Source organism: Sparus aurata, chromosome 1 (genome assembly GCF_900880675.1).
Source record: "Sparus aurata chromosome 1, fSpaAur1.1, whole genome shotgun sequence".
In the NCBI taxonomy this organism is placed as follows: domain Eukaryota; kingdom Metazoa; phylum Chordata; class Actinopteri; order Spariformes; family Sparidae; genus Sparus; species Sparus aurata.
Window position 1 is genome coordinate 240,660 of NC_044187.1, and position 13,996 is coordinate 254,655.

General features: G+C 45.0%; 1 protein-coding gene across 39 annotated transcripts in view; it reads left to right on the plus strand.

Annotated features, from left to right (window-relative positions):
* LOC115581961 (mitogen-activated protein kinase kinase kinase kinase 3-like) overlaps window positions 1-13,996 on the plus strand; it is a 79,657-nt gene that overhangs the window by 24,849 nt on the left and 40,812 nt on the right. For 33 of the 39 annotated variants that reach the window (XR_003984085.1, XR_003984087.1, XR_003984088.1 and 30 more), the window contains 8 exons: window positions 276-366; window positions 475-539; window positions 2,400-2,455; window positions 6,997-7,044; window positions 7,420-7,462; window positions 7,852-7,924; window positions 8,162-8,293; window positions 9,554-9,616. Coding sequence is in view for 12 of the 39 variants with exons in the window: in XM_030417574.1 (XP_030273434.1) it covers window positions 276-366; window positions 475-539; window positions 2,400-2,455; window positions 6,997-7,044; window positions 7,420-7,462; window positions 7,852-7,924; window positions 8,162-8,293; window positions 9,554-9,616 (571 nt within the window). In the remaining 27 variants the exon portion in view is untranslated. Of the gene's footprint in view, window positions 1-275; window positions 367-474; window positions 540-2,399; window positions 2,456-6,996; window positions 7,045-7,419; window positions 7,463-7,851; window positions 7,975-8,161; window positions 8,294-9,553; window positions 9,617-13,996 lie in introns of those variants that run through there. The other 6 variants (XM_030417745.1, XM_030417735.1, XM_030417762.1 and 3 more) reach the window with 4 other exon arrangements.

The window sequence follows — 13,996 nt, forward strand, 5'->3', positions numbered from 1 at the left end:
AGAGACTAAGAGAAAAACGTGTTTTTCATAATATGGGACCTTTAATGTGATACTGAACTTCAAACTTCTCCTGTCTCTGTCTGAGCGTGTGTGTGTGTGTGTGTGTGTGTGTGTGTGTGTGAGAGTTACTGTCTGTTACCTATTTAATGTTCAGGTTAACATCATGTGTCCTTTCTGAATTCACCTGTTATCTCGGCCACAGCGTCACCATCAGGAGTCAGTGTGTCCATCTGAGTAAAACTTCTGTTGTGTGTGTGTGTGTGTGTGTGTGTCAGGTGAGGACTTTGCTGTGGTGCAGCAGGAGATTCTAATGATGAAGGACTGTAAACACTCCAACATCGTGGCGTACTATGGCAGCTACCTCCGGTAACTGTCACCAACAACAGTCCGCTGGGTGTGATCCCAGCCAATCACAATGTGCCTACAAGCAGCCCATCTCACACTGTGTGTGTGTGTGTGTGTGTGTGTGTGCAGCAGGGAGAAGTTGTGGATCTGTATGGAGTTCTGTGGAGGAGGATCACTGCAGGACATCTACCACAGTGAGACACACACACACACACACACACACACACACACACACAAACAGGTAGAACAGTTGTAATGTAATTAATGTACTTTTATTGTTAATGTTTGTCAGCTGGTCAGCTTCTGTCTTCACCGGGTTGAGGATGACTCCCGGGAAGCAGCTGAGGATTAATTGAGGATGAGCTGAAGAAGAAAAACATCTGCTCAGTTCAGACGTTATAACACACAGTTACTGATCGTACTGACGTTAATGAGTCAGAGAACTCCTTCATATTCTTCATCTTTTAAACTGAGCAGCAGCTTCCTGTCACATGACTCAACCATGTGACCACAGCAACATGTCACATGAAGACGGATGTTTGCGCTCAGAGCTCATCATGTGTCCATCACGTGTCCTTCATGTGTCCTCCTTCATTTGTCACAACAAAAGTCATCTATTGACACGTTCCATAATGAGCAGGTCTAAACCAAACTCCCCTTCTTGATTAATTAAAGGCTGCCAGCTGGGTGAAACTGTCACAGCAACACTTACAGCTGACATACTGTAAATAATCACCAATGAGGAATCATCAGTAATCACCGATAAATAATAATTTATTGGTGATTATTAGTAGTTTACCAATCAGACTGCATGAAAAAGAAAAAACATCTGTGAACGTTAACTATGATGCATTAAACTATTAATTTCATTCACTTCATCACATTGACGGTACTGTATCTTCTTCACGTTTTTCTTCCTTTGCTTTCCTTCTTTTCTTTCACTGGGCGCTGGATGGCTTCAGTGTTTTGGACTATGTGGTTCCACTACAATATCAGTAAATCTCTGTCTTGGTCTTGGGGTCAGCTCACCCCTCCTCCCCCGAGAAAAAAGCCTCTCCATTATTTAATAGGCTTTGCTATGAAGTTATGTCGTTGTGGGCTTATAAACATTTTTGAAATAATAGTAGTAATAGCACTGACAAAAAATTGTTTGTTTTCTTTCTCCCCCCGTTTTGCGGCGCCCCCCATGGATGACGGTGTAGTTAGCATTCACCTGTACAGCCTATGCCAAGGGCCAGCTCTGCCGTCACATGTGCTGCCATCTCGTCCTGTCCCTGTCTAACATGTTGGACTGACACCCACACTGTCTCAGACTTTATCAACTTCAGCTGAACTTCCTGCTGCTTTGACAAACATTTGAACTGTTCAGTAATGAGTGCATGCAGGCTGGGGCGGCCATCTTTAAACCTTTAACTCTCCGTCCGCCCTCAGCTGTCCCTGTCACCATGACAACGCCCACATTGCCTTCATGTCCCTGCTCGTTAAGGCCTGGTCTAGTTAAGTTACAGCAGTGCTGAGAGCTGGGGGTGTCATCAGCAAGCATTAATGAGCGGTGGAACAGCGACCGCTCAGCCGCTCGCCATCATTAAACCTCATGTCAACGACGAGGGTGACCGGGGCGATGCCTCCCCCCGATATAATGCTCGGCTCCCCGCAGAGAGCGAGGGTGGCGAGGACACCACAGCCAGACTCCCTGCAGGCAGATAATGATTGAATCAACAGTTTCACTCTAAATGTCTCACACTTCTGTTTGTTCACACACACACACACACACACACACACACACACACACACACATACATAAAGTCAGGCTGAGGTGGAGCCCCGCCCCCTCTCTGCATGTCACCTGACGGTATTTTCACCTGTTACACTGCGGCATCGATGAAAAGTGTCTCCATCTCAGAGAAAATTTGACACCATGTTTTCATACACCACAGGCCCCTCACTGACCCTGCTCATCTGCTGGACCAAACATGTCCCAGCATGCACTGGGTGAGAGAGTTGGGGTCTGACATAGCTGCATCTTGTGTCTCATAACTCATTCTGTCTTTCAGTAACTGGACCACTGACAGAGTCCAAGATCGCTTATGTTCTGCGGGAAACACTGCAGGTAACGTCCAATCAGATCAGATTTGGAGTGCAGTGGGCACTCTGACAACTTCCTATGAAAGTGTGGTGGCATCAGCTATTTTATATGGAGTAGTCTGCTGGAGCAGCAGCATCTCAGCAGCAGGCAGGAGGAGACTAGATACACTTATCAAGAAGGCCCGGTCCATCCTGGACCCGGCACAGTAGGTGGGAGAGGTACCACAGGTCCAAGTAATAATAGTAATAATAATAATGAATTTTATTTGTAATGCACTTTATATTGAACAAACAATCTCAAAGTGCTACATCAATAAAACAAGAATTGGAGAGAGAACGTCTCCAACTAGACTAATAAAAGGCTTTCTTAAAAAGGTAGGTTTTTAGGCTTTTTTTAAAAGGGTCCAGGGTCAGCGGTGCTCTCAGGTGGTCAGGGAGAGCGTTCCAAAGACAGGGAGCGGCGTGGCAAAAGGCTCTGTCTCCCATGGTTCGGAGCTTGGTCCTTGGGATCTGCAGGACGTTTGCCTGACCGGAGCTGAGGTGTCGTGAAGAGGGTTGAGGGGTGATTAGCTCCTTCAGGTAAATTGGAGCATTACCATAGAGGCACTGGTGGGTCATTAGGGAGACTTTGTATTCAATCCTGAGTGAGACAGGGAGCCAATGGAGGGATTTGAGAACTGGTGTGATGTGGTCAAATTTTCGCGCCTTTGTGAGGATCCGGGCAGCACAATTTTGAATGTATTGGAGCTTCTGAATGTTTTTGTTGGAGATCCCGACAAGAAGAGCATTACAGTAGTCCAGCCTGGTGGAGACAAAGGCGTGGACAAGTTTTTCTGCATCTGGGAGAGAGAGTGAGGGGCGGAGTTTTGCAATGTTCTTTAGGTGGTAAAAAGAGTTTTTGCAAAGCTGTTTGATATGAAGTTCAAAGGTCAGATGAGGGTCCATTATTACACCAAGGTTGGTGACTGATGGAGAAAGGTGGATGTCGTGGCCGGCGAAGGTGATACTGGTAATGGTGGATGACCGGGTCTGATGTGGGGTGCCAACGAGAATGGCTTCTGTTTTTGAACTGTTTAGTTCATCCACGACTTTATCTCCCCCAGGCAGGTGGTGAGTGTGGAGGATGGCAGGGATTCAGAGGATGCTGGGTTGAAGTATTGAAGTAGAGTTGGGTATCATCAGCATAGCAATGGAAAGATATTCCATGCCGGCTGATGACACGGCCAAGGGGAAGCATGCGCACAGTGAAAAGGGTGGGGCCGAGGACTGACCCTTGGGGGACACCACAGACGGGGAGTGTGTCAGACTTGGCTTCTCCCAGGGAGAACTATTCAGTTCTGTTAGTGAGGTAGGAGGTGAACCAGTTGAGAGTTGAGTCAGAGGGTCCGATGATGGAGTGTAGGTAATGAAGGAGAATGTGGTGGTCAACCGTATCAAAAGCTGCAGTGTGTGAAAGAGAGGTCCAAGTGTGTGAAGGAGAGGTACCACAGGTCCAAGTGTTTGAAGGAGAGGTACCGCAGGTCCAGGTGTGAAGGAGAGGTACCGCAGGTCCAGGTGTGTGAAGGAGAGGTACCGCAGGTCCAAGTGTTTGAAGGAGAGGTACCGCAGGTCCAGGTGTGTGAAGGAGAGGTACCGCAGGTCCAGGTGTGTGAAGGAGAGGTACCGCAGGGCCAGGTGTGTGAAGGAGAGGTACCACAGGTCCAGGTGTGTGAAGGAGAGGTACCACAGGTCCAGGTGTGTGAAGGAGAGGTACCACAGGTCCAGGTGTTTGAAGGAGAGGTACCACAGGTCCAAGTGTTAGAAGGAGAGGTACCACAGGTCCAAGTGTGTGAAGGAGAGGTACCACAGGTCCAGGTGTGTGAAGGAGAGGTACCACAGGTCCAGGTGTTTGAAGGAGAGGTACCGCAGGTCCAGGTGTTTGAAGGAGAGGTACCACAGGTCCAAGTGTTAGAAGGAGAGGTACCACAGGTCCAAGTGTGTGAAGGAGAGGTACCACAGGTCCAGGTGTGTGAAGGAGAGGTACCACAGGTCCAGGTGTTTGAAGGAGAGGTACCGCAGGTCCAGGTGTTTGAAGGAGAGGTACCACAGGTCCAGGTGTGTGAAGGAGAGGTACCGCAGGTCCAGGTGTTTGAAGGAGAGGTACCACAGGTCCAAGTGTGTGAAGGAGAGGTACCACAGGTCCAGGTGTGTGAAGGAGAGGTACCACAGGTCCAGGTGTTTGAAGGAGAGGTACCACAGGTCCAAGTGTGTGAAGGAGAGGTACCACAGGTCCAAGTGTGTGAAGGAGAGGTACCGCAGGTCCAGGTGTTTGAAGGAGAGGTACCACAGGTCCAGGTGTGTGAAGGAGAGGTACCACAGGTCCAGGTGTGTGAAGGAGAGGTACCGCAGGGCCAGGTGTGTGAAGGAGAGGTACCACAGGTCCAGGTGTGTGAAGGAGAGGTACCACAGGTCCAGGTGTTTGAAGGAGAGGTACCACAGGTCCAAGTGTTAGAAGGAGAGGTACCACAGGTCCAGGTGTTTGAAGGAGAGGTATCACAGGTCCAAGTGTGTGAAGGAGAGGTATCACAGGTCCAAGTGTGTGAAGGAGAGGTATCACAGGTCCAGGTGTGTGAAGGAGAGGTACCACAGGTCCAGGTGTGAAGGAGAGGTACCGCAGGTCCAGGTGTGTGAAGGAGAGGTACCGCAGGGCCAGGTGTGTGAGGGAGAGGTACCGCAGGTCCAGGTGTGTGAAGGAGAGGTACCGCAGGGCCAGGTGTGTGAAGGAGAGGTACCACAGGTCCAAGTGTGTGAAGGAGAGGTACCGCAGGTCCAGGTGTGTGAAGGAGAGGTACCGCAGGTCCAGGTGTGTGAAGGAGAGGTACCGCAGGGCCAGGTGTTTGAAGGAGAGGTATCACAGGTCCAAGTGTGTGAAGGAGAGGTACCGCAGGTCCAAGTGTGTGAAGGAGAGGTACCACAGGTCCAGGTGTTTGAAGGAGAGGTACCGCAGGTCCAGGTGTGTGAAGGAGAGGTACCGCAGGTCCAGGTGTGTGAAGGAGAGGTACCACAGGTCCAGGTGTTTGAAGGAGAGGTACCGCAGGTCCAGGTGTGTGAAGGAGAGGTACCGCAGGTCCAAGTGTGTGAAGGAGAGGTACCACAGGTCCAGGTGTTTGAAGGAGAGGTACCACAGGTCCAGGTGTGTGAAGGAGAGGTACCGCAGGTCCAGGTGTGTGAAGGAGAGGTACCACAGGTCCAGGTGTTTGAAGGAGAGGTACCACAGGTCCAGGTGTGAAGGAGAGGTACCGCAGGTCCAGGTGTGTGAAGGAGAGGTACCGCAGGGCCAGGTGTGTGAGGGAGAGGTACCGCAGGTCCAGGTGTGTGAAGGAGAGGTACCGCAGGTCCAGGTGTGTGAAGGAGAGGTACCGCAGGTCCAAGTGTGTGAAGGAGAGGTACTACAGGTCCAGGTGTTAAGGAGAGGTACCGCAGGTCCAGGTGTGTGAAGGAGAGGTACCACAGGTCCAGGTGTGAAGAAGAGGTACCACAGGTCCAGGTGTTTGAAGGAGAGGTACCGCAGGTCCAGGTGTTTGAAGGAGAGGTACCACAGGTCCAGGTGTGTGAAGGAGAGGTATCACAGGTCCAGGTGTTTGAAGGAGAGGTACCGCAGGTCCAGGTGTGTGAAGGAGAGGTATCACAGGTCCAGGTGTGTGAAGGAGAGGTACCACAGGTCCAGGTGTTTGAAGGAGAGGTACCACAGGTCCAGGTGTGAAGGAGAGGTACCGCAGGTCCAGGTGTGTGAAGGAGAGGTACCGCAGGGCCAGGTGTGTGAGGGAGAGGTACCGCAGGTCCAGGTGTGTGAAGGAGAGGTACCGCAGGTCCAGGTGTGTGAAGGAGAGGTACCACAGGTCCAGGTGTGTGAAGGAGAGGTACCACAGGTCCAAGTGTGTGAAGGAGAGGTACTACAGGTCCAGGTGTGTGAAGGAGAGGTATCACAGGTCCAGGTGTGTGAAGGAGAGGTACCACAGGTCCAGGTGTGAAGGAGAGGTACCGCAGGTCCAGGTGTGTGAAGGAGAGGTACCGCAGGGCCAGGTGTGTGAGGGAGAGGTACCGCAGGTCCAGGTGTGTGAAGGAGAGGTACCGCAGGTCCAGGTGTGTGAAGGAGAGGTACCACAGGTCCAGGTGTGTGAAGGAGAGGTACCACAGGTCCAAGTGTGTGAAGGAGAGGTACTACAGGTCCAGGTGTTAAGGAGAGGTACCGCAGGTCCAGGTGTGTGAAGGAGAGGTACCACAGGTCCAGGTGTGAAGGAGAGGTACCACAGGTCCTTCACATGTTCACTGTGCAATTAAAACTAATTTCTAATTTTCCGCACTAATTGGATAATTATCATACTTATATTTAATATGTATTAATTCATGTTCATATGTTAAATGTTCTTTACGAGTCCGTTTCTGTTTCTTACCGTTAAATTATATTGTTTATTTCTTCCTGTTATTGTTGTTGAGTGTTATATTGAACTGTTCTGTCAGAAACACAGTACAAATAAAGGAAGTTCTGATTCTGGTTCTGATTATAATGTCCTGTTTGTTCTACAGGGACTCTTCTACCTGCATGGCAGAGGCAAAATGCACAGAGACATTAAGGTGAGCAATAGGGTTTTATTGATGATTATTTATTGGTGATTATTGATGAATATTTATTGGTGATTGTTGATGATTATTTATTGGTGATTATTGATGATTATTTATTGGTGATTATTGATGATTATTTGTCGGTGATTATTGATGATTATTTCCAGTATGTCAGCTGTAAGTGTTGCTGTGACAGTTTGACCCAGCTGGCAGCCTTTAATTAATCAAGGAGTTTGGTTTAGACCTGCTCAATATGGAACGTGTCATGAGATGACTTTTGTTGTGATTTGAAGCAATACAAATAGAGAAATGATTGATTGATTGATTGATTGATTGATTGATTGATTGATTGATTGATCGACTGTTGTGTGTGTCTTGTGTCTGCAGGGTGCGAACATCCTGCTAACTGACAATGGATATGTCAAACTAGGTGAGTCTCACCCTCCTGTCAGGTCTGTAACGTCATCAGCACCTACAGGTAGAGGGGTGTGGCTTTTTAATGATGAGCTGTGATGTAATGATGAGTCATCGTAAGTGTCATGAGACTGTCAATAATTTAATCTCTAATGTCAAAAAGTGAAACAAACCTTTATTTGTCTGTGTCACACACACACACACAAACACACACACACACTCTCCTTAGTCTATATATGAATATGACACATTTACGTTGCGCTGGTGTCAGTTCATGTTTGTTGTTGACAGAAGCTCCATTCACACAGGAGTCATTGAACAGTAAATTAAACACAATTGTTGATTTGACACCTGCCCCTGTGTGTGTGTGTGTGTGTGTGTGTGTGTGTGTGTGCGTGTTGTCAGCGGACTTTGGTGTGTCGGCTCAGATCACCATGACCCTTGCTAAGAGGAAATCCTTCATCGGGACTCCGTACTGGTACGACCTTCTGTCTTTTTCCTGTCAGCTGTCTTCAAGCCAACGCTGAGGTCAGCTGTCTGCAGCTTCATCACCCACCATTTTGTTTTCACAGTATGAGGATGATGATCATGATATTTTCATTACCACGACTTTCTGCTGCATTTATTCAGTCAGTGATTTGTTGTTTTGTGATGACTGGCAGCACGTCTGGCTCTGTGATTGGATGAGTCTGACTTGAGGCGTGTGTTGTTGCAGGATGGCGCCAGAAGTGGCAGCGGTGGAGAGGAAGGGTGGATACAACCAGCTGTGTGACATCTGGGCCGTTGGCATCACCGCCATCGAGCTGGCAGAACTGCAGCCGCCCATGTTTGACCTCCACCCAATGAGGTGTTTGTGTGTGTGTGAGGTTTAGGGTCAGTCAGCAACAATGCAAATGCAAAATTATTTTCACATCCAAGGAAAATCCTGAGTAGTAGCTTTTATCTATAGTATGTGTATGTACACACACTGTCACTGCTCTGCTTGGAGCTTTAATTCAGAAGGGAGAGATGAGCCAAAGAGACTCCTGATGTAAACAGATGAACGGGCCCTCGCAGTCCACGCGCGTTGGGGCATGCTGCCATCGGGGTGTGCCACGTAGATGTATTCAAGACCCTCTACATGTTTGAGCAATTTGGAGTAGATGGTAAATTGTATGTGGGAGCTATAATGAGTTGATGGTTTTATGGCGAAGCATAAAATGGACCGCGCCACCAGGTGTGACGTGGTTGAAAGCTTGTGATAAGTTTTGTCCGCAGATGCTACTTGCAAAGTTTGTTGCAAATGGGTCAAATGGCCTAGGAGGAGTTGGAAGAAGTAAGTTTATCATTTTTTCACAGAGCTTTAGTGGTTCATGGGGAAGCAGTCACCTGAGTTTCATGTTATTCGGACAGACCAATGTGGAGATATGCAACACTTTGTGTTTTGAGCAAAATGTACAAGTTGTTATTTAGTAACTTGAGTATTGTTTGAAATATTACAATTCTTTTAATAACCTTTTGTTAGGAGAGGCCACAGATTCTGTGTGCAAAGTTTGGTGCAAATCGGTGAAATCACCTGGGAGGACTTAGAAAAAGCAGTTTTGCGATATTTCGCAGATTTGCGGAAATGGGCGTGGCCTATATGACAAGATTCAGCACAATCAGTGAAAGCGTGGATAAAAGGTTTTTGAATGAGCGACAAAGTGTGAGTTATAAGCCAAAATGCACTTTCCTTGATTATAGCGCCACCTAGTGGTAGAAATTGAGGACGACAATACATTCTGAAATTTTTCTGCAGGTGTGATGTATGTTCCAAGTTTGGTGAGTTTTGGGGTATGTTCAGCCAGAGAAAAATGCGATCATTTGGGACAAAAAAGTGGTAATTCGAAAAATCAAGATGGACCTGGGTTAAGACGTGCTCAGGCCCTAACAAGCCACAGCTACTTGTGTACAGAATGATAATAATATGTATGTCTATATGTTATGTTGCTGCAGTCCACAGCAGAAAGCTGCTGGGTAACAGCTGACTGGAGAATAATGAGGCTTCCCATTGAAGTTGTATCATCAAATCCGGAAACTTAATGAGCCTCAACTCCTCCTTAACTGATGATTAATTTCTCTGTCTCAGAGCTCTGCTACTCATGACCAAAAGTAACTTTCAGCCACCCAAACTGAAAGACAAGGTAAAATGGTGAGTATATATCCACCCATCCATCCATCCCAACAGTGATGTAATATTTATGCATCCAATCAAGCAGTTGCTAAATAATTAATGCCAGTGAACCAGGTGCTGTTAATGCTAATAAGGAGAATATTCTCTTTGAATGTCCACTGGAGCTAAAGATAGCTGAGCAGCAACGTGAGCAGCAGACTGATGGTGGTTTTATATGGAAGTTAAATCAAGTCATTAATCAAGAGCATAGATTTTCAGTTTGAGAGCATGATTTCATTCCTTTTCAGTGACACAGCTCCTTCGCGTGCTCAGATTTTTTCTCCTCATGCTCACATTTTGTGCTTGCATTTAAATTTCTTCTGCTTTCTTTCAAAATGTCTGCTTAAAGTAAAAAATCACATGCCTGTGTTCACATTTCTCCTTCTTGCACACAAAAATGTCGCTCGCATTCAAATGTGCCCTCTGCGCGCTCAGATCTAAGTGCACGCGCTCAGAACACACACCTGCTCACAGGTCAAGTTCTGCTCTCGGATCTCTCCTCTGCTCACGGATTTTTCTTGTGTATCAACACTGTCGACCAATAGAAGGCCGGCTACTGTTGACCAATCAGATTATACCCGCTTCTTTGCAGATGCGTTCGCTGTACTTCAAGGAGCGTCGCATACGGACGGGCACTGTTTCTACCGGGTTTATCTACTTCCGTCCTCCAGGCTGTTAAATGTGGTGGTTCCCTTTATTTATGACGACTTTTGGAATAAAATATCAGTTAATCAATACACGAGCGCCCGTGCTTTTCATTACAGTAGCTACATCAACATAAAGTAGAACAATAGCGGCTCTACTTTCGCCATATTAGCCAATAGCCAGCTACCCAGGCAGCAGGATATGTTATATAGTATAAATACTGAAGGGTTAGTATGTTTGAGACGATAGTACAGCGGTTAAGAACATCAATTTATGATGCTTTTTGCACCATGGGACGCTGGTTCGCATCCCGGCCCGGCGTACAGAGTTGGGTGTAAATGTACCGTATATTACCAAATAATAGCAGCGTGTCAATTAACCGCAGGGTCCCTTTAAACACCGATGCAAGTGTATATTTTGATAAATAACCGCTGGTTCCAAATAAATGCTGGGTCTAATTCATTTATTCTTTTTTAATCAAGGAAGAAGACGTGACCACTGACACTGCACGTTTTTCTTCTTCGCCTTTTTCACGCGTTGTGCTGCTTTCTGTCAGTCAGTATCACACTGATGATCGCCATGGCTCCGGTGCAGCAGCAAAATAAAACGTATGACTTGAAATTCAAACTTTCTGTCGTAAAATATGCAGAGGAAAACTCGGGAAAACCGTGAGTGACAGACAGCAGAGATGAGGAGTTTGCGGCGAGTGCTAGTTGGATGAATCGTTTCCTCCGCCGCAACTTGCAGGAGGATGCCAGAGAATTCACCGAGAAGCTGGCGAAGTTTGTGACATTTTCATTCCGGATTTTGAGAGGAAGGAATTAAACGCCTGTCCCAAATAAACGCCTGGTCTGTTAAGTGATTGAAACAAATAAATGCCGCGGCTATTATCTGGTATTTTACGGTATGATAGCTCGCTCGGCCGGGGAGAGAGACATGGATCTCAGTGCTCAGCTGCAGACACAGCAGAGAGGTGACGAGACGCGACTCATCATGACTGACAGGCATCAAGGCCACTCAGCGTTACCTTACCGACCCGCCCCCAGATATTTCATTCACAAAAACAGGGTCTGTGGCAATTCTGGACAGCTTTTTTTTTTTTCTTCTTTTTTTCTTCTTCTTCCTTTATGGGCCCCCTGACAAACGCTTAACAAGAGATGTTGGGTAAACATACGTGATTAAAAAGGTTGTGATGGTAGTACAGTGGTTAAGAACTCCTGTTGATATTACTTTTTGACACTATGACGACATTTTTGTTTGCAAGAAGGAGAAATGTGAACACAGGCATGTGATTTTTTACTTTAAGCAGACATTTTGAAAGAAAGCAGAAGAAATTTAAATGCAAGCACAAAATGTGAGCATGAGGAGAAAAAATCTGAGCACGCGAAGGAGCTGTGTCACTGAAAAGGAATGAAATCATGCTCTCAAACTGAAAATCTATGCTCTTGATTAATGACTTGATTTAACTTCCATAGTTTTATACCAACTGGAACTTTACATCCCAGTCAGCTCAGACCTGCACTGAAACAGTAAAGCACTGCACTTTACTCCGGGAACATTGAATCAACAGTGGAACAGTAAATCAAGAGTGGAACAGTAAAACAGTAAATCAACTGTGGAACAGTAAATCAACACTAGAACAGTAAATCAACACTAGAACAGTAAATCAGCTGTGGAACAGTAAATCAAAACTAGACAGTAAATCAACACTAGACAGTAAATCAACACTAGACAGTAAATCAACTGTGGAACAGTAAATCAACACTAGACAGTAAATCAACACTAGAACAGCAAATCAGCTGTGGAACAGTAAATCAACACTAGACAGTAAATCAGCTGTGGAACAGTAAATCAACACTAGAACAGTAAATTAACTGTGGAACAGTAAATCAACTGTGGAACAGTAAATCAACACTAGACAGTAAATCAACACTAGAACAGTAAATTAACTGTGGAACAGTAAATCAACACTAGAACAGTAAATCAACACTAGACAGTAAATCAACACTAGAACATTAAATCAGCTGTGGAACAGTAAATCAACACTAGAACAGTAAATCAGCTGTGGAACAGTAAATCAAAACTAGACAGTAAATCAACACTAGACAGTAAATCAACACTAGACAGTAAATCAACTGTGGAACAGTAAATCAACACTAGACAGTAAATCAACACTAGAACAGCAAATCAGCTGTGGAACAGTAAATCAACACTAGACAGTAAATCAGCTGTGGAACAGTAAATCAACACTAGACAGTAAATCAACACTAGAACAGTAAATTAACTGTAGAACAGTAAATCAACACTAGAACAGTAAATCAACACTAGAACAGTAAATCAACACTAGAACAGTAAATCAACACTAGAACATTAAATCAGCTGTGGAACAGTAAATCAACTCTAGACAGTAAATCAACACTAGAACAGTAAATCAACACTAGAACAGTAAATCAACACTAGAACAGTAAATTAACTGTAGAACAGTAAATCAACACTAGAACAGTAAATCAACACTAGAACAGTAAATCAACACTAGAACATTAAATCAGCTGTGGAACAGTAAATCAACACTAGACAGTAAATCAACACTAGAACAGTAAATCAACTGTAGAAACAGTAAATCAACACTAGAACAGTAAATCAGCTGTGGAACAGTAAATCAACACTAGACAGTAAATCAACACTAGAACAGTAAATCAACACTAGAACATTAAATCAGCTGTGGAACAGTAAATCAACTGTGGAACAGTAAATCAGCTGTGGAACAGTAAATCAACACTAGACAGTAAATCAGCTGTGGAACAGTAAATCAACACTAGAACATTAAATCAGCTGTGGACAGTAAATCAACACTAGACAGTAAATCAACACTAGAACAGTAAATCAGCTGTGGAACAGTAAATCAACACTAGAACAGTAAATCAGCTGTGGAACAGTAAATCAACACTAGAACAGTAAATCAGCTGTGGAACAGTAAATCAACACTAGAACAGTAAATCAGAACAGTAAATCAACACTAGACAGTAAATCAACACTAGAACAGTAAATCAACACTAGAACATTAAATCAGCTGTGGAACAGTAAATCAACTGTGGAACAGTAAATCAACTGTGGAACAGTAAATCAACACTAGACAGTAAATCAGCTGTGGAACAGTAAATCAACACTAGAGCAGTAAATCAGCTGTGGAACAGTAAATCAACACTAGACAGTAAATCAACACTAGAACAGTAAATCAACACTAGAACATTAAATCAGCTGTGGAACAGTAAATCAACTCTAGACAGTAAATCAACACTAGACAGTAAATCAACTGTGGAACAGTAAATCAACTATGGAACAGTAAATCAACTGTGGAACAGTAAATCAACACTAGACAGTAAATCAACACTAGAACAGTAAATCAACACTAGAACAGTAAATCAACTGTGGAACAGTAAATCAACACTAGAACAGTAAATCAACACTAGAACAGTAAATCAACACTAGAACAGTAAATCAACACTAGAACAGTAAATTAACTGTAGAACAGTAAATCAACACTAGAACAGTAAATCAACACTAGAACAGTAAATCAACACTAGAACAGTAAATTAACTGTAGAACAGTAAATCAACACTAGAACAGTAAATCAACACTAGAACAGTAAATCAACACTAGATCATTAAATCAGCTGTGGAACAGTAAATCAACACTAGACAGTAATCAACACTA